The 20,292-nt window shown below is 41.7% G+C and overlaps 1 protein-coding gene across 1 annotated transcript in view; it reads right to left on the bottom strand.

Moving 5' to 3' along the window:
* Positions 1 to 20,292, bottom strand: part of DEX1 (defective in exine formation protein (DEX1)) — a 122,852-nt gene that overhangs the window by 65,422 nt on the left and 37,138 nt on the right. The window contains exon 3 of the mRNA XM_087661223.1: positions 9,240 to 9,322. Within this exon, the coding sequence (XP_087517349.1) occupies positions 9,240 to 9,322 (83 nt within the window). The remainder of the gene's footprint in view (positions 1 to 9,239; positions 9,323 to 20,292) is intronic.

The following is a 20,292-nucleotide window of genomic DNA, read 5'->3' as shown; positions in this document are numbered from 1 at the left end:
CCTTCTTAGGTTGCATCTAGAATGCTATCCACTTATGGGGATTGTGTGCCAAGTGGGATATTGAGGACCTTCATACTGGTGTGAGATGTGCTGCAAAAATTAGCAACTTTTTTAGAGTCTCCACACCACAAAAAAATTGGTAGAAAATCTTGAGTCACCCAAGTTATACTGGCCAGTAGAGTCACCTCTGTTACACTGGCCATTATTGCTGATCTACAAGGTGTGGGCAGTACACTGTCTATCTTGGTTAAGCATGATTTATTGATGGTTCAAAGGTCACTTGCTAGATTTTTGGTGATTCCAAAAACTTTGTAAAGGAGCACTTTTTGGCAAAGCACAATCTGCTAACTTCGTGCAGGAGGGCACTAGATGAGATGGTCATTTCCTTGAAAGTTATCTAGGATTTGGTGACTGTCAGGGTGCCTTTGCTATGATGATTATGATTCTTATCCTCCAAGCAGTCAATGGAGTATTATATGTATATGAGATTCTCTCTTTTCCAACCTTGAGGCACAGAAGTTGTAGCCTTTTCTAAGGGAACTGTATTCTTGGTTTCCTTGATATATTGATCCCTACATTAAGTTCCAAGACGGCCATTGTGGCCATCTGCAAATTAAAATTTTGCAAGGGTACAAGCTTTTCTTTGAACTAGACCAAGTGCAAGGTATTTATTGTTCCCATTTCCTATTCAGGACAAATCATTCATGTAAGGATCAACAACATGCATCCTGAGAAGGTGAAGTCAATCATCAAGTGGCCTTGTCTTGAATATGCTCCAGAGATGCATATGCTTTCTGCTCTACAAGCAATTTATGGGGCACTATGTGTATGTGACATTGTCTCTTCTGATGCCACAAAGCTTGATGAGGCTGCCTCTCACAAAGTTGAGGGACATTTATTCATAAGCCCTTTACGGTGATTTCTGATGCCCGCTTTCGTAATATAGGAATAGTGTTGCAGCAACATCCAATGGCCTAGAAGAGTCACCTGATTTCAATGGTCTGTACAGCAAAGATGGAGCAAGCTTTTATGAAGTTTACACACAATAACATGGGGCAACCATTTTTTAACTCCCCATCCAGTCCCCACGTTGCATTCCATCCCTAAACACATCCATATAGTACAATCTGTCCGGTTTTTGTCCTCTATCCTTTTTTTTATTTTGAGAGTTGGTGTTGAAAGAAAAGTGGTTTTCCTCTTTAACCTTTTCCTCTACTCTTCTCTCTCCTCCATCCACTTCTCTCTACCTCTACCTCTACCTCTACATCCTCCTTTTCCTCTCGTGTCTCATCCCCTATGTGTAGCTCTAATTCTATTTCCTCTTCCTTTACCTCCACTTATTTCCCTTCCCCTACCTCTACCTATATCTCTATATAGATCCCAAAATTCTAGGTCCAACAGTGCATAAATGTCAACCAATCTGACCCAGCTGAGCAAAATTTCATCATGAAGCCTTTATATTACACAAAACTCACCTTGAGGGTTAGCCTTTAGGTTTTTTTTGTATCTACTACTTTTTGTACTTGGCACTTGTGACTTGTCATACCATGATCCATGAATCATGATCCATCATGGTCCATCCTTGTAGTTAGCTCCCTCTTTTGATCGTTTCTACATGTCTTCAATCTTATAAATGAAATTGGATCTTGGAAAGTACTTGTGACCATAGTCTTGGATTTACATTCTGTCTCAACCTCTAGTCATGTCCATGACTCATTGGTGAAAATTGAAGCAAAGACATTTGTGGTTTGTAAACTGTAATAGTATTGAATGGATCATGGATAGGTACTCTCATGTTTAAACAATTAACATTTACTAGCCTAACCATTAATTTCCTGTGTATTTTTTAATGACTATACGAAACACTGGATTTTGTATGACTTTTTTTTGTGTACGTTTGGTACCGTACTAAGTCCATGGACTAGATGGATCAAATAAATCGTACCTGACTACATAGCCAATCCCAATCCATCCCCGTACTATCCCAATCTTATTCCCATGTTCAAGCGCCCTCTCATGGTGACAAGGGATGGCAATTCTTGTCCCCATCCCCGTCCCCAAAACCCATCCCTTGTTGCTATGAGTCTTAGGGACATCTTTTCTTCTGTAACCAGTCTCCCTTCCGTGGATGGGTGGTAAATCCCTGATTACAACTTAATTACAACAGCAAACAATAAATGTAATTCTGAAAATACAAATTTACCTACTGATCTTGGATAATACACACCCGATTGGCCCCAAAATTGGCGCTCCTTTCGGTATTTCTTTAGCTTTATTGAAGAAAACGTTGATTTACGATGGAATTCTCCTAATCCCCTTCGCAATTCAAACTCCCCTTGCTGTCCAAAGTGACAACAAGTCTTCAATCTGATTTGCCCCATGATTCGAGTACTTAATTGGCCTTCACCCACTTCATAGACGATGGAAATGCCGCGAATTCAATGGCTGGCTAGTCCTCCACCCGCAGTTGAAATTTACTTTCAACCCTGAAAAATCCAAGTCTTGGAGCTTCCAATTTTTGGCACGCTTCTCGAGCTGTTGCTAAACCCTAATTTCTATTGCAATCAAGATTTACAGCAAAGAAATCTGAAATTTCTCAACCTCTGGTGATCTCAATGCTGCAACTCTAGAGCAAGGCTGTAGAAAGGCTGGGAGATGAGAGAGAATACTGAGGAGAGAGAAAATTCAGACTTTCTTTGCGAAGAACTAAAGAAAATCTATCATTTACTGCTACTGTCTTGTCTCAACAACTTGTAGATGCAAAGAACTAAAGAAAATCAGTCATTTACCACTTCCTCCTATCTCAAGAGCCTATAGATGTTGTCATTTGCTGTTGATTGGTCTTCTCTTGCCCCTGGCTGCCTCAAAAGGTCCTCCAATGGCTGCAAATCAGACCAGCAACATCTCCTGCCTCTCTCTTGCAAGTTGAATACACTAAAAATGCCTCTCTCCAGCCTCTAAAGACGTTTTTCAATCTTGCATGGGCATTTTTGACAAGCGGCAACCTTCCCAAATGGTTTTTCCAGTATTATCCATAATTAAATATTAATTTTCAACCTTTAAATACTAAAAATTAATCCAATAACTATTTCGGAGCCCTATAAAATAATCTGATTGGCCAATAATTAAATTGGCTAGGCAACTTCCATTCCCGAGTGTCTCTGTGTCATCATTGACCATCACATTAGCATTAGGTATTATTAAACGTCACTTTTCTAGTGTCACCAAACCGACACTTATAGCCAAATGAATGACCTAGGCCAACAATTGACACCAGATACCACCAAGTATCTATGCAACATAACTTATAGCAACTTTTGCCTTTGACATCCCGTGATTTTTCTCGTGTCCTGGGCTCGTAAATTTATTCTAACCCCAATTGCACCTCACATGTGCAAAATTTACTTAATCAAGTAATTAAAAATTAATCCACATGTTAAGCGAGGTTTCAAAAATACATGTCCGCATGACAGCCCTTCCCCTTGAAATCCTTGCAATCATCCTCGATTGCGCTGCCAAATGCATCAAAAGCAAAGTACTACACTGGAATTTTCCTAGGGCATCATAGTCAACACAACATTGCGCACTGCTGTTCAACCATTCCATATGCCCAACATATGCTCAAAATTACCAGCCAACATAACATAATATAAGATTCATAAAGAATCTCAAAAACATTACCAAATTGTGACATGTCCATTTCTCATGAGCTCAACTCATCTGGCAAAACCAAACCATAGTATTGTGAAAACCAAGCATAAACCATGGCTGAAACATCAATGGCATCATAACATATGTTGTTGTCCACGGAAATAGATGTAAACCATTGAAAACTGAGCATAATCTGATCATAAACTAATCACTTGCTGATCTAAGAACTAATCACAAACTGCTGCAAATGTGACCCCAAATTGATCACAAACTCATTGCAAAAACTGACCAACAATCAATGCAAAAATTGATGCAAAACTAATCCCAAAAGTGACCATAAATGGTTCTCAAGCTGATCAAAAACTAAGCTGAAACTTATCAAAATTTTTGTCTCAAAATTGAGGCAAAATTCAAGCCAAATTGATCATAAGCTAATGCAATAGTATAGTTCCAGTGCCCGAGTGAAACTCATACTCATCTGCATACATCTCACAGTGACTAGTACACTAAGTAGTGACCTCATGGCAAACATACTGTCAGCGCAGTACCTTGGATGCATGCTAAATACATCCGAGATCCACTACGTACGAGAGCTGTCCATTACTGAGGAGCGGAGGTGCTAGCTCCCTCACAAGCATCAGGTAATACTTTGGACCTCTGCTCTGCTAAACTTGATTAAGTCCGAACTAAAGTCAACTCTCACTGGAAAGCATCGAGGTAAAGCTACAACAACTGAGGACGGTCTGCCAAGTCATCCTCCTCCATCCATTTGACATCAATTGGTCAATAATTCTGAAACTTCACCAAGTACCTTCAAGAACCCTTACCCCTGATCTTCCTCTCTTTGAGTGCCAAAATCTCCTCTGATAACACTATTTCATTGAGCTCTTCAACTTTCAGCTAAATTTCAGCAAAGACATCTTTTGGCATATCTCCATGAAAAGATCCACGCAAGCTCACATGAAAAGCATTGTGTATCCGCCAGTGTGGAGACAATTTCAGCCTATAGCATGCATCACTAATCCTCCCCAACACTCAAAATGGCCCATAGTATCTCATAGACAGTTTTGGATACAATCGCTCTCTGCCCTTCATTTTTTCAGCCGTGCCTTTTCAAATCGCAGCAATACATAATCGCCCTCTACAAAGTGCAAAGCACGCCTATCACAATCAGCTACTCTCTTTTGCTTATCCTGTGATCTTTGAAGCACATACTTAACCTTCTGATAAGCTGCATCCATGCTTTCCACATAGCGATCAGCCTCAAAGATCTTATCTTTTGTATGCAAAATAGGAGGTACTTTCTTACCACACTCTATTCAGCTTGTTGTTTATTAGGACAGTTGTGTGCTATATGTCCTTCCTGTTCACAAATATAGCATTTATTTGCAACCATCAGCTCCCTACGTCATGCATCACTTTTCCCAATCTTTCTTTGCAATCTGTTCCTCTTTCCAACCCTATTTTCAGATCTGCCGTGATTTTTAGCTTTATTTTCAGATTTTCAGATTTACCTTTTTTCTCAGTCTTTGCCTCTTTGACATGTGACTTCGCATCATCATCGTGGAATCCTACATCCTTTCCACATAGCAATGTGTCCACTGTAGTAGCAGTTTCTATAAGCTGAGACATGCTCGAAACACTGGACTTAATGCAAAAATCCCGAATACCCTCTGGCAAACCACAAATATACTACACCTACTCATGGAGGGGTACTATGCGATAAGAAGTAACTGGCAGCAATGCATCCCAAAACTTCTTATTATACTGATCCAAGTTCTTGTAGTCTTTGAAATTCAACTGATTCCAAGCTGTCATAATGTCTACTTCAAAGGTACTTGTCAACCAATTTGAAGCAAACATTTGCTTAAACTGGACCCAAGTGGTAGGTGTCTTTCCTTGAATAAGAAGTCTAGACCACCAATGCAATGCATTTCCCGTGAAAAATGTAGCTACCTTGCATATCTTAGATGCCTCTATGAAGTTGCCTCCATAGACTGCATCAAACTGCTGAATAAAAACAAGTGCTTTCAACCTATCTTGTGCACCACTGAAAGGCTCAAACTTCACGCTTTTGCCACCTTGATCATATTCCTTCAGTGGACCCATGGGAGTCAAGTTATAATATATGGGCTGCTGCAAAAAGGGTGCATTGGCTGTATTTGCATAAAAACCAGTACTATCTGAAGCACCTACATGACCATAACCAAATCCTTGTACTCCAATAGTTCCTGGGGGTGCCAATACATATCCATATGGCCTGCTTTGTGCCCCAAGCATCATGTCTATGCTGCCATACATGGGATTAGGCATTCCACTTGCATTACCCGGATAAATTGGGTGTTGTGAGCCATGCATTGACTACTGCATACCATAGGGATTTGTGCCATATATTCTCGTATGCGGTGCCTGTCCGACCATAGCATGAAAAATGGTACCACCGCCAAAGTCCTTGCTGTCCCACGCTTGCATGTGCATAATTGCCTTGTTGCACATGTTCCCATGGATTGGCACTACCAAGTTGGCCATGCATTTGCACTTGCTGCCCCACAGATACAATCTGTTTGTGCTCATTAGGCATTTTAGGCTCTTCTAAAGAAGACTTAGGCATTTCCTTCGGTTCTTGTGGTGGCTGTCCCAAAGCTGTAGAAGGTGTCTTCTTCTCTTTGCCTTTGTTGTCCTTCTTTAGGGCATTCAAGAATTGAGTAAACTAAGGATCCTTTGCCAATCCAGCAAAAAGATTTGCTGTTGTACGCATTCGATCCTTGAAGCTATCATCAAATTCTTCAGTCCCTTGCTGATCATCAGCCTCTTTATGCATTGAAGTGCCAACATTTGGGTCATTTCCCACATTTTCAGCATGCTGTCCATGCTGAGAACCATGCCCAACATCAGTCATTGCATTTCCCCCTTCACCATGTGATTGACCAAGGAGTGATGCATCCTCTCCACTTGATCCCGTATCACCATATGAAGGCATGCTTGCTGTAATTCACTGCTGAGAACAATTTCAACAATAATGCAATAGTCCCAAGTTGCAATCAAGTACCACGGGCCCACCAATTCAAAGGATTTGATGATGTCCCGGCAATGGAACCATGTAACCAGTCTTCCTTCCGTGGATGGGCGATAAATCCCTAATTACAACTTAATTACAGCAGCAAACAATAAATATAAATCTGAAAATACAAATTTACCTACTGATCTTGGACAATGCACACCCGATTGGCCCCAAAATTGGCGCCCCTTTCGGTATTTCTTTAGCTTTATTGAAGAAAAAGTTGATTTACGATGGGATTCTCCCGATCCTCTTCGCAATCCAAACTCCCCTTGCTATCCAAAGTGACCAGCAAGTCTTCAATCTGATTTGCCCCTTGATTTGGGCACTTAATTGGCCTTCACCCACTTCATAGACAATGGAAATGCCCCAAATTCAATGGCTAGCTAGTCCTCCACCTGAATTCAACCAAAATTCACCTTCAGCCTTGAAAAATCCAATTCTTGGAGCCTCCAATTTTTGACACACTTTCCGAGGCTGTTGCTAAACCCTAATTTCTGTTGCAAATTAGGATTTACAACAAAGAAATCTGAAATTTTTCAACCTCTGGTGATCTCAATGCTGCAATCTCTCGAGCAAGGCCGTAGAAAGGCTAGGAGATGAGAGAGAGAAAATTCAGACTTTCTTCGTGAAGAACTAAAGAAAATCTATCATTTACTGCTACTGCCCTATCTCAACAGCTTGTAGATGCAAAGAACTGAAGGAAATCAATCATTTACTGCTGCTGCCCTGTCTCAACAACCTGCAGATGCTGCCACCTGCTGTTGATTGGTCTTCTCCTGCCCCTGGCTACCTCAAAAGGTCCTCCAATGGCTGCAAATCAGACCAGCAACATATCCTCCCTCTCTCTTGCAAGCTGAATACAGTAAAAATGCCTCTCTCCAGCCTCTAAAGACGTTTTTCAGTCTTACATGGGCATTCTTAACAAGTGGCAACCTTCCCAAATGGTTTTTCCAATATTATCCATAATTAAATATTACTTTTCAGTCTTCAAATACTAAAAATTAATCTATTAATTATTTCGATGCCCTGAAAAATAATCTGATTGGCCAATAATTAAATTGGCTAGGCAACTTCCATTCCCGAGTGTCTCTGCGCCATCATTGACCATCACATTGGCGTTAGGTACCATTAAACGTCACTTCTCTAGTGTCACCAACCGACACTTATGGCCAAATGAATGACCTAGGCCAACAATTGACACCAAATACCACCAAGTACCTATGCAACATAGCTTATAGCAACTTTTGCCTTCGACATCCTGTGATTTTTCTTGGGTACTGGGCTCGTAAATTTACTCTAACCCCAACTGCACCTCACAAGTGCAACATTTACTTAATCATGTGATTAAAAATTAATCCACATGTTAAGTGAGGTTTCAAAAATACATGTCCTCATGACATCTTCCCACCCTAAGTTGAGATTGTTGCTATGAATCTTAGGGACATCTTTTCTTCCCACCCTAAGTTGAGATTGTTGGATCTAAATAACCCACCCCTTTTCCTCTTTGTGGTAGAGGCTACAAGTTCATTCTTGACTAATACAAGGGTGGGCATCAAAGGAATCAAACTTTCCATCCCTCATTATAAAGAGCTTACGGATCGATGATATGGCTATATGTCTTCATGGCAACGAAAGCAACTTGACAGATTATTGCAAAAATGGAGATCTCTTTGTTTAGCTTCAGCAAGTTTATGGTTGGATGACAAGCCAATTGTTTAGGGTGGGGATGACAGCAACTTCATAGATTTTGTTGTACATGGACATCTCTTGTTTAGCTTCAGCAACCCTCATCGATTGGCAGAATTCCTATAGTTTTTTGTGCATGTGATACATAGTATCTTAACCAGAGGCCTCAATCTTGCAAGATGAGTAGTGGTGGCTAACCAAGTTCTCTTGGCAAACATGTGTTACTTCAGTTCCTGTTGGCTTTTCCTAGATCCCATATTGGACAAATTAATCAAAGCTTCTTCTAGTGAGGTGACGATGGAAGTCTAGCCACAGCAATGTTGCTTGGGAAATTAAGGGAACTCTTACCTAGTGTTCCTTCACCTAGATGAATTGCACTAGAAGACAAAATCACGAAGGGGAGCTTATTTGTAGTATCATTGTCTGGCATGTTTGCACAGCAAGATGGACTAAGGCTGTAAAGCAATAGCATACTTCGACCTTCAAGTTACTCCACTCATGTCTAGAAAAATATCATTATTACTCTCAAAAGCACATGGCAAAGATCTGACTGCTCTCAAGGGAGGACATTGATAACAAGGGCTAGCAAAATAATTAGCTCTAAATCTCCCTATGTCTAAAGAATGTTATTCCCTTGCTTGAGCATTAATTTAATTACTTGTCTTATCTAGGGGGGAAAATGTCTGGACATATTAACATTTCAGGCTCCAATTATAAAGTCGTTGCATAAAAGACAACATGCAAGCACCTGAAGGTGTCAACTTCGATTATGAATACTCGGATTGATGTACAAGGTCAACCCCAATTAAAATATAAACCAACAAGGAAAAGATGCACACACCTGGCAGTTTTTCACCATCTGCACCATCAAGAACCTCTAGATTGTGTACAAAAGAAGGCACCACCACCTCTAACTTTCCATCACTGCAAAGTCGCAAATAAGAGACTTAACAATAGTTATTTGCTGATGCCTCATGCAGCAAACAGTTCAACTTAGATTACCTTATCAATTACACATGAAAAATAACCATATGTTTCTAATTTAAATAGTATGCATATTCAAGGTTTGATCAATACTGTGACCAATATCATGATCTGACCACCACTGAATGTAGTCCATAAGCACCCAATTCTACAAATCCCTCAATCACAGACCTAATACCAGTAACAAAACACTTTGAGGAAAAGGAAGGTGCAGGATTTGAGGGCTCACTAGTATGAACCAAAGGCCAGCACCAAATGAATAGTAGCCATAGTTAGATGTAACAAAAGAACCAATCATAGGTAGTTGGAAGAGTTAGAACCATCAGAAAATGTCATAAGCAATGGAGATCCAAACATGCTGCAAGCATGTATCCATCTCCCTAGGGTATTCAACAAAATAGTCATTTTACATACATGCTACCTATTCCACCAACACCCAACTCCAAATGGACACAGTGCTAGATGGTCACATATGAATTCACAACCTACACAAACATGTTGGGAACTTAAATCTTGCAATTAGACTTAAAATCTTGACATTGGACCCATAGAGCTTGTGAGAGTGCGCAACAAAGGTAAAGCAATACGAACAAAAGAGAAAGAGACTATGAGAGAAGATGAAGCTAAAGGAATAATACCCTGATCTGAATACAATACAACGCTATGAACAATCATCTATGAGAGTGCGCAATGGAAAGAGGAAAGTAAACACGGAGAGGGAAAGGAGACAAAGAGAGAATGCAGGAGAGAGAAGGAGCTATGTGACTACAATTGTTGAAGGTACAAGGCTACAACAGCCAGCCCCAACACGCAACTCTACGCATCAATGTGGGGGTCAAACAGTAGCAGGGGATCAATGATGGATAATGAAAGTGGGAGGGCAAGCTGCCTATATATAGGCAAAAAGTGGCAAAACCCTAAATATAGTCAAACCCCTAAAAATGGCCAAACCTACCCAAAAAGAAATGCACTAATGTACCCTTTATCTAAAGGGTCTAAAACACATAAAATGACACACAAATACAATGTCAAAGCTCCGAATGTTCACGACTATTGACTCAAACTAAGGCTCACAGGCAGGAGATGACATATGAGACACAAGAATGCTAACACCCCCTCAAAGATCCTGGATGTGGCACAAGGCCAAAGGAGATGCAAATCTGAGGGTCGTAGGAACAGTGCCAATGTCGATGAAGTCCGTCGATGAAGAATGCCAACCAAGGAGCAAGACCCCCTCTCCATAGAAAAATCCAATCAAACGGAAGGCCACCAAAGGTAAAGGAAACAAAGAGGTCTCGAACAGATCACTCCTGAAAACTCCAATCATGGATGAGTGAGCCAAGCCTCTAACCCAACTATGAGAGGATAGCGAGGAACTATCAAAGGTGCCATAATCTACATAGAAACAACACGGACCAAGGACCAAGCAGCACGAGATGGGGACTCAATAACAAAGAAAAGAGGTTGCCACATAAAGAAAAGGCCCAAAGTAGACTAGAAACCCTAAAGAAACTCCTCACAATCCTAGGAATCCCCCTCTGAAACACAAAGAACCAAGGAATCCACAGCCACATCACCAATATCATCCCCCTCTAAAAGGGATGGGAGAAATGAGGGAACCACCAAAGGAGAAATGAGGGAACCTGTAGAATAAACAGTGCATAATTGGGAACAATTGCAACAATAGAAAGCATAATCGGGAACAATTGCAACAATAGAAAGATGCCTGGGAGGGCCCTGCACAATGGAAGGGAAATGAAGCATAGATAGACCCCTCTTACCAAACTCTCACAAAAGTGGCTCCTATAGAAGAATCCTCAACAAAGATGACCAGCTTGGTAAAGATAACGTGGATCCCGAGTCTAGGAAGGCCATGTATTGAGAGGAGAGGGAAACCCAAGTCTGAAAAATGTAGGGCCTCAAAAACGGAGCTTGATGGATGGTCAAACAATAGAGGCAAGGTGCCAACACCACTAATAGGCACCAAAGAGATGTCACCAACAATGATGGCACCCTCGGATAGATAGAGATCCTACAACAAATCACCTGGAGGAGTCATATGACTCAAGACACCACTATCAATGAGCTAAGGCTACTCGGAAGACAAGATAGTTGAAGAAGACGACTCCACCTGATAAATGTGTAGAAACATGGACTCAATAGTAATAGCGAGTAACAAAGTAGGGGTAGACGACGGCCCCGATATAGATCCACTCTTCACTCCTAAATGAAGGTGAGCATATATCCTCCAACACTTCTCCTAGGGGTGCAAGCTCTTCCCACAATGAGGACACATGGGATATCCTCTATGCTTCCCCACAAAATCTATATCGGAGACAAAAGAGGACTCCAACTTCTGTTGGGATGTAAAGGTCCTTTATTCACCTCCGTGTATTGTACATGTGTACTATTATGTTGTACATGTGAATGCACCCTTACGTGCCCTAAGTATAAATATATTTTATTATGTGTACCAACACATTTTGGTACACCCAAATCAAATCATACTCTCTCTCTTTGTCGCTCTCACTCACCTGCACACTGCTCTTGCTGGAAATCTTCACCCTTCCGCTAGCTGCACTCGCAACAACTGGTATCAAAGGAAAGGTTCTGCACGCTTCCCGAGACCAAGGCGCAAGCGACTAACACGTGACCACGTCCAACAACAAGGCTGACTGCTGACGAGACCAGCGGGGAGAGAACGGCACTCGTGACCAGACCAGGACCAACACGCGGCGATCGAATGGCTGACGACCAACATGCAGGAGACAGGGTCCAACGAGCAGGCGACAGGTCATGACGAGTCGGGGAGGTCAACGCCCTCCCCCCCTTTTTTTTAAATCAGCAATTTCAGCTCATTTTTGCTCCTCTCCTTCCGGGCATTCACATGCATAAGCTTATAAATCTGTGCAAATCTACTTCGGGGAATTTGGGGCTTTTCCAAGATTTGATGCTGTTTATGCTTGATAGTGACATCTGTGTCAAAAATTGCAAACATTGGGCATGTTAACCTTAGTTAAATTGGGGATTTTGCCAAATTTGTTGAAATTTTGCTCATCCGAGTAAAGTTTCTTGACATTGGACCCGGAAAATTTGGGGCTTTTCATGTATTGATGATTTTTGCTCAGCTTGGTCGGATTGACTGACATTTACGAACTATTGGACCTGGAAATTTGGGATTTTGTGCAGATTTTGGTAAATTTCTGCAGTATTTGCCCGTGTGGTGCCTGGTTTATGTAAGAACAGCAGTGTATTTGCTGGTTTAGCTTGTGCTCTTGCAGTTCAGTGCATTTACTCTTGTGTTTGTGATAAAAATGGCTGCAACTTCTTCCAATTCAGACACTAAGAGTTTTATGGAAATCAAACAGCTTGATGGTCAGGGTTTTGACCTTTGGAAAGACCATATCCAGGGCATATTGTTCTTAAAGAATTGTGAGCATGCTTTGCAGGAAGATAAACCCGCACAAATGTCTGATGCAAATTGGACCAAAGTCAACAAAAAGGTTGTGGCTTATATAAAGATGGGTGTCACTAATGACATTTTGATAGACATTAAGGGCTTAGATACTGGTCATGCAATATGGGAGAAGTTAAAAACTACCTATGAGATTACCACACCTGTTAATCAGGTGCATTTAATGCGCAAGTTGGTGAATATGCAGCTAGATGAGTCCAAGCCTACAGTTGAGCACTTGAGTGCATTTATTAGTATTTTAAATCAACTCAAGGATGCTAATTTGGATTTTGATGATAAGTTGAGGGAGATCTTTCTGATCATGACACTGCCTAATTTTTGGGAGACCTTGGTGGTTTCTCTCAGTAATAACCCCAATCTCTTATATGATGGTGTGAGGGGTTCAATCTTGAATGAAGAAATTAGACGTAAGTCTAATGGAGAAGGCAGCAACTCAGCTTACAATGTTAGAGGCAGGACTGAAAAGAAAAATGCAAATACTGGACAGAGAAGCAGAAGCAAGAGCAAAGGAAAAGAAAAGAGTGATGTTACTTGCTATCAGTGTGGTCGGAAGGGCCACAAGAAGCCTGATTGCAAGTACTACAAGAAGAAACAAGAGAGAGAAGAATGCAAGAGACAGAAAGAAGAAAGAGGATAAGACAAATGTATCTGAGGCAGCCAAAGGCAAGGAAAAATCCAATGTGGCCTCCAGTGTAGTTATAGAGGAGCTCTCGAATGCAGACGATGATGTACTATATGCAGTAGTCCTTGTATGTCACATGCAAGATATGCAGATTACCAAGGCTAATTGATTGATGCACTTTTGTCAGTTGATGATAGTGTCACTCAGACTTGGATTGTAGACTCTGGTGCCTCTTTCCATGTAACTCCTTGTTTGGAGTGTTTTGCTATGTTCAATACGCGTAGTTATGAAAAAGTATATCTTGGAAATAACCATGCTTGCAACATTGATGGGATAGGCATTGTACACTTGTCTTTGGGTAATGGGCAAGAGCTTGTGTTGAAAGATGTCAAATATGTGCCTGGCATCGAGAAGAGTTTACTATCTGTTGGACAGCTTGACCTGCATGGTTACACTACACTGTTTGGTGGTTTCTGGAAATTGAAAAACGGTTACATGCTGATTGCAAAAGGAACCAAGAAGGGCACTTTGTATTGTCTACACTATAAAGCTTTGAATGGCAAGTTTCTTGCAGTTGCTGAAATTGGCTGTCATTTGGAGTTGCGGCACAAGAGATTAGGCCATATGAGCCAGAAAGGACTTGATGTCCTTACATCTTTGAAGAGGGTTGATGGAAAAGGCTCTAAACTTGATTTTTGTAATGACTGTCAATTTGGAAAGCAAATGAAAATTTCCTTTTACTCTAGTGTCTCCCATAAGTCCAATGTCTTGGACTTAGTGCATTCTGATATATGTAGTATGCCCATGAAATCGTTGGGTGGTGCTGCATATTTTGTCTCTTTTATTGATGATTGTTCCAAGAAGATTTGGGTTTATCTGTTGAAAAAGAAAAGTGAAGCGTTTGCTGTTTTTAAAACTTTTCATGCATTTGTGACCACTCAAACAGGTAGAAAGCTGAAATGCTTGAGAACAAATAATGGGGGTGAGTTCACGTCTACTAAGTTTAAGTCTTTTTGTGACTTGCATGGAATCAAAAGGGAGCTTACAGCTCCATACAGCCCTTTTTTAAATGGTGTGGCTGAAAGATACAATAGGACTTTATGTGAGAGAGTGCGGTGTATGCTGTCCACTGCTAACCTCCCTCGTGAATTTCGGGGAGAGGCACTTAAAACCGCGGTTCACATTTGCAACCGCTCTCCAAACAGGTCCTTAAATAATGGCATCCCTAAGGAGGTTTGGTCTGGCAAATCGGCCTTATATGACCATTTACAGATATTCGGTTGTGATGCTTTTGTGCATGTTAGAGATGAGCTGAGAAGTAAACTTGACCTGAAATCCACCAAAGGCATTTTCATGGGCTAGGATGATGAGGGTGAATTTGGCTATAGAGTGCGGTTACCACAGTCCAAGAAAATTATTCGCAGCCGTAATGTTGTGTTTAATGAGGCAAAGTTGCTGAAAAGTACTTTAGCCTCCGATGAAGACATGAAAAGGGTCAAACTTCAGAATTTGCAGCCATCTATTACTTCAAATGATGAGCCTCATGATGCTGTACCACAAGCTGAAACTGAAGATCAGCCGGTTATTTTGAGCCAGATGATGATGGACAGCAAATAGAAGCATAAGGAGGTCATGGACAGCAAGATAGACTTGCTGATTAGCTTGGATACTCTCAAAGATCAGCTGAAATCAGCTTTCTCCATGAAAGATTTGGGGAATGCAGAGCATATATTGGGCATGAGGATTCGGAGGTATAGAACGCAAAAATTGTTGTTCTTATCTCAAGAGAAGTGCATTGAAAAGGTATTGGACAGATTTAACATGGCTGAAGCTAAGCCTCTTGGGGTGCCCTTACCTCCATATCTTAAGCTTAGTAAAATCAACAGCCCAAAAGATGACATGGATGCCAATGCTATGAAGGGAGTCCCTTATGCATCAACTTATGGCTCTCTTATGTATGCTATGGTCGCTACTCGTCCAAACATTGCTCATGCAGTGGGAGTTGTTAGCAGGTTTATGCCAAATCCTAGCAAAGCACATTGGGAGGCTGTAAAGTGTATTCTTAGATATCTAAAGGGTACACAAAGAAATTGTATTTGCTATGGGTAGGGTGCACTTAGTTTGTAGGTTTATTGTGATGCAAACATGGCAAGTGACTTGGACACTCACAAGTCCACTAGCGGGTATGTCTTTACAGTTGATGGCGGGGCCGTCCCTTGGTGCTCCAGGTTATAGCACATCGTGGCACTGAGTACTACTAAAACTGAATACATATCAGCTACTGAAGCTTCTAAGGAAGCTATATGGTTGAGCAGACTTGCAGCGGATCTCGACATGTCTATGAGTACTCCAGTGTTGGGATGTGATAGCCAGAGTGTTCTGTTTCTGGCTAAGAATGCCATGTATCATTCACGCACAAAGCATATAGATGTGTGATATCACTATATCAGAAAAATTCTAGAAGATGGTCTAATCACATTGACCAAGATCAAAACACAGGACAACCCTACAGATGTTCTCACTAAAAGTTTAAGCAAGGCTCGGCATGAGCATTGCATACGACTAATGGGAGTTGGTTAAAGGTTCACTTCGGACCTTAAAGTGAAAGGTTGTTGGGATGTAAAGGTCCTTTATTCACCTCCATGTATTGTACACCTGTATTATTATGTTATACATGTGAATGCACCCTTACGTGCCCTAAGTATAAATACATTTTATTCTTTGTGTACCAACACATTGTTGGTACACCCAAATCAAATTATACTCTCTCTCTCTCTTGCTCTCACTCACTCGCACACTTCTCCTGTTGGAAATCTTCACCCTTCCGCTAGTTGCACTCGCAACAACTTCTTCCTTTTCCCTTTCTTTTGCTTGGCTTGTCCTGTACCTATAGATAAAGTTGCATAAGCACGGACATGTGCACAAGCTCCACAAGAATCTGGCTCACTATGACGCGCATCTTGCTCAAGCACCAACAAAACTACCTCTCCCAAGTGAGCCTCTCTCGGCTACGAGAAGTGCAAAGACGTGTGTAAAACACATCATATGTCAGTGACGGAAGATGTGAGAGAAGTGTCGCAACTAGGTCCTTCAAAGGAATGTCCGTACTAAGGGATGCAAGCTCATATTGAAGCTCCTCCATCCTATGATGTGATCCCTCATCGCAGGGAAACCTGCAACAAAAAGCTGTCGTAGCTTCAACTCAAGAGACAAATGTTTGGATCCAGAAGAGGCCAATCTCTTCCAAACCTCTATCCTCATTTGACTCAAACTAACGCTATTTGCTAACATCTCCTCTTAGAAATAGGGTGTGGTCGAAAGTCAAAAGCAAAAAATCCAATTAGAGATCGAAACATGTCAATGTTGATGAAATCCATCAATGAAGAAAACCAACCGAGTAGCATGTGTGAAAATGAGCAATGAAAGTGGAAGAATCACAACTTTTGAACACTGTGAAGAATAAACAATGATAAAGAGAACATGAACTTGAAAAATAAATGAATGGGCAATTGAATCCATAACACAATGCAAGAGATGTACCATAGAAACCACACAAGGGAACGGCACGTGTGGTGGCCAACATTACCTCTAGACTTCCTTTCTCCAAGTAGATGTGATCCGATGTAACTATTAGCCTATATTATTTCAATTTGTCATCTCCTCATTGTGAGCTCTACCACAGTTCGATATAAACATTGGAGCTTTGGCTTTAAGGTCAGCCAGCACTACACATGCATAACGTCTCAAAGTCAGGTAGCACTATTTTCTACCAATTCTAGAATATGCATTATAGTGCATTACACATTCAATGAGTATTTTAGCGTGTTCACCCTGGTTGAGGTCATTTTCCAACTCAATGCATTTCTTATTCAATGACTAGAGGCAGCTTTCACACTGGCAAATGAGGGTGTGGAATTGCTTACTGAAGACATCCCAACCAAAAGCACCAATTTCCCCTTTGTTTTGGGTTGCCAAATCATTGAAAATTCAGGGCAGCCATCTCTTGAGTCGAATGATTTTGCCTAATGCAAGTCTGATTTTCCCGCCACTACAAGCATTAAATTCAGCATCCAATTGGGGGGAAAATGCATGCTAGAGATAAGGATTATGGACAGCAGGTCTACAGGTCTGAATTACTTCAATTTGGCAATGAATTGAAGGTCCATTGGTTAGGGAAAAGCTCTAAGATTATTGGACAATCAGGGCTGAGCCTCACTCAATAAACTAGATGGATCTAGGACTGAGATTCATGTGAATTCTTCTGTGATTGCAATGTCGCAGCAGTGAGAGACCATGTATGCATTTTTCAATGTCATGTTGGTCAACAATAGAGTGATTGAAGCTCTATAAGCTTGAAGATACACTAGTTTAAGTCTATCTTTGAGACAAATTCAAAGCTCCTTGGTCAAGGTTGGTGAGAGCAATTGAGTACATAGCAATTGGAGTGAATCTAGTCCATTGAAGAGCCAAGCACACAAGGAATCATTAGCAAAAGGAGTGTTGGTCTCTGACAACTACATTGATCACAATTCACACAAGCAGGTCACAAGAGGTTTATGTAAAGGCTCATCTTCAACATTAAAGAAAATATCGTAAGGGGCGCTCACCTTGAGGGCCAATCTAGTATCATCTACAATGCAAGAGCCTCTAGCTCTCAAGTTCTTTGTGTCATTTATTTTCTTTGATGAATTGACTAGTGTGTGCTGTAAGTTTATGTTCACTGCCCTATAGATCACATCTATAGAGGCTCCTTTGAGTGACTTGAGGAGATTGTGTTAGCCTCTACCTGTGTTAGTCATGTCAGTCTATCATCTCTTGGTTGTGAGCTCCTATTAGAGTTTGACGGAGACATAGGAGCTTTGGAAGTTTTAGGTGTGTTTTCTGTCTTCTCTTGGTGTTTGCACGTTGTCTAGGTTTGTGACAATGTCTATCATTTTCTGTGCCACACATGTGGGCTGCCACATCAGCAAACTGTGCATTTATTGCAGTCGGACTGCACAAGAGCAGTCGGCCAGCATTTCCAGCATTTATTGCCTCTCCCAGGAGCAGTCCGCCAAACTTAGGGCATATTTCTGCAGTCGGCCAGTTTTGGTGGGAGTTGGCTATTTACAACAGCCCTCCCTCGCTTGGCACTTCACTTGTCTTGTGCAGGCTTTGCACTCTTAATCTACGATACTCTCCGGCCTTGGTGCTACCATCATCAACTCACCTTGATCTGGTGCCCTCATTGACGCTTAGGGCTGCGTGCAACGACCGATCAGTCCTCATCATTGTATTCAGCATTCTTCTTCAGCCAGTGCAGTATTCTCTCTCTCTCTCTCTCTCTCTCTCTCTCTCTCTCTCTCTCTCTCTCTCTCTATGTGTTCGTGTTCCTTCTTCCGCTGCGCACTCACATGGTATCATCACCAAAGTGAGAGCACAGAGTGCAGATTTCAGTCAAGGACCATTCCCAGCCATCAAACACAGCTCTACAACATTGTGTTCGTTGCAAACACAGCCATCTAAGGAGGCGGCAACATCATCAAGGTGGTTCTAGTCTGTGTTTTGTGAGCGACCATTTGGAAGATGTTGTACTAGTTTCCAAGCTTTGATGGCTCAAATGAGGAGCTTCCGTCTAACCACTCTTCTGAGCACAAACGTGAGTATCATGAGTTTCATCATTGAGAGGAGTCTCCTCGCACCTATCTCTGTTCTGCTCATCTTTCACAACGGGTCCCATCTGATGTGAAGGTAGTGAAGATGCCATCCTTGATACCCTCAATACAAGTACTTGTTTTACCTTCATTACCCAAAGAAGACAAACTCAATTGTTCGAAGCATTCGTTGTGGTTGTGTAAGGCAGAGTGCATACTCGACAGCTTCCATTCTTTGGGCTCTTGTTTCAGACTCCATCCCTTGTCCTAAGGAGGATCCCGCAAATGGAACTTCTATGGAACCCACAGCCTTGTGGGGTTGACGCAACTCTCGAGCCCAATCCTTCCTTTTTATGAGTTTGCAGGATTCTATCCTTGTGCATGTTCACAGGTTGAAGACTACGACAAAACCATGGAAGAAGCTTGTGTCTTTGTATCAACATAAGACATTTACCCACAAGATTTCCCTAGAGAAGAAGTTGCAGATACTCAATCTTGATGATTCCTCCTCTATGAAGGAGCACATCACGAAGATGGACATGAGAGGTGAGCTTGCCTCTCTCGGTCAGATGATATCCCTTGAAGACATGGCTATGATTCTTTTAAATCAACTGCCATCTCCTAGGTTCGATGTCTTCTACACCAACCTTATCACATCGAGGACACGTGAGACCCTCTTATGGGAGGAGCTTTCACTGCTTGTCTTGGAGCATGACGAGCGACTGAGAGAGGTTGGAGCCCATCGTTTTGGCACCATCAAGGCATTTACTGCAAGTACAAGAGGAGCGGAAAAGAAGAAGGCACGGGCCAAGGACAAGAAGGATGGGAAGAAGAAGAAGTTGCCCAAATGCCCACACTGTGGGAAGGGCACTCATCCCAAGGATAAGTGTTGGCAAAAGTACCCCCATTTGAAGCCAAAGGAGAAGGATTTAAAAGATTTGAAGGCTGCCTCGGCGACAGCAAAGTTTGCTTTTGTGCATGTATTTGCCAAGGAGGATACAACGCTTGCTTCTTCCACACAAGGAAGCCTTGACTCGTTGACAATCGAGCCTCTTCTCACATTCCTATAGATAGGATTGGCTTCAAGACATGAGTATCCGAGGGGGCACCGTCACCATTGGTGGCAACTCTATCGTTTCCGTTCGAGGAGTGGAGACTATTCCCTTATTGCCACATAGGC

The sequence above is a fragment of the Lygodium microphyllum genome, chromosome 21, assembly GCF_053477565.2.
Source record: "Lygodium microphyllum isolate KBCC chromosome 21, Lygodium_microphyllum_v1.1.10, whole genome shotgun sequence".
Classification (NCBI taxonomy): Eukaryota; Viridiplantae; Streptophyta; class Polypodiopsida; order Schizaeales; family Lygodiaceae; genus Lygodium; species Lygodium microphyllum.
The sequence above is the reverse complement of the archived record's forward strand: the minus strand, read 5'-3'. Positions and strand labels throughout refer to the sequence as shown.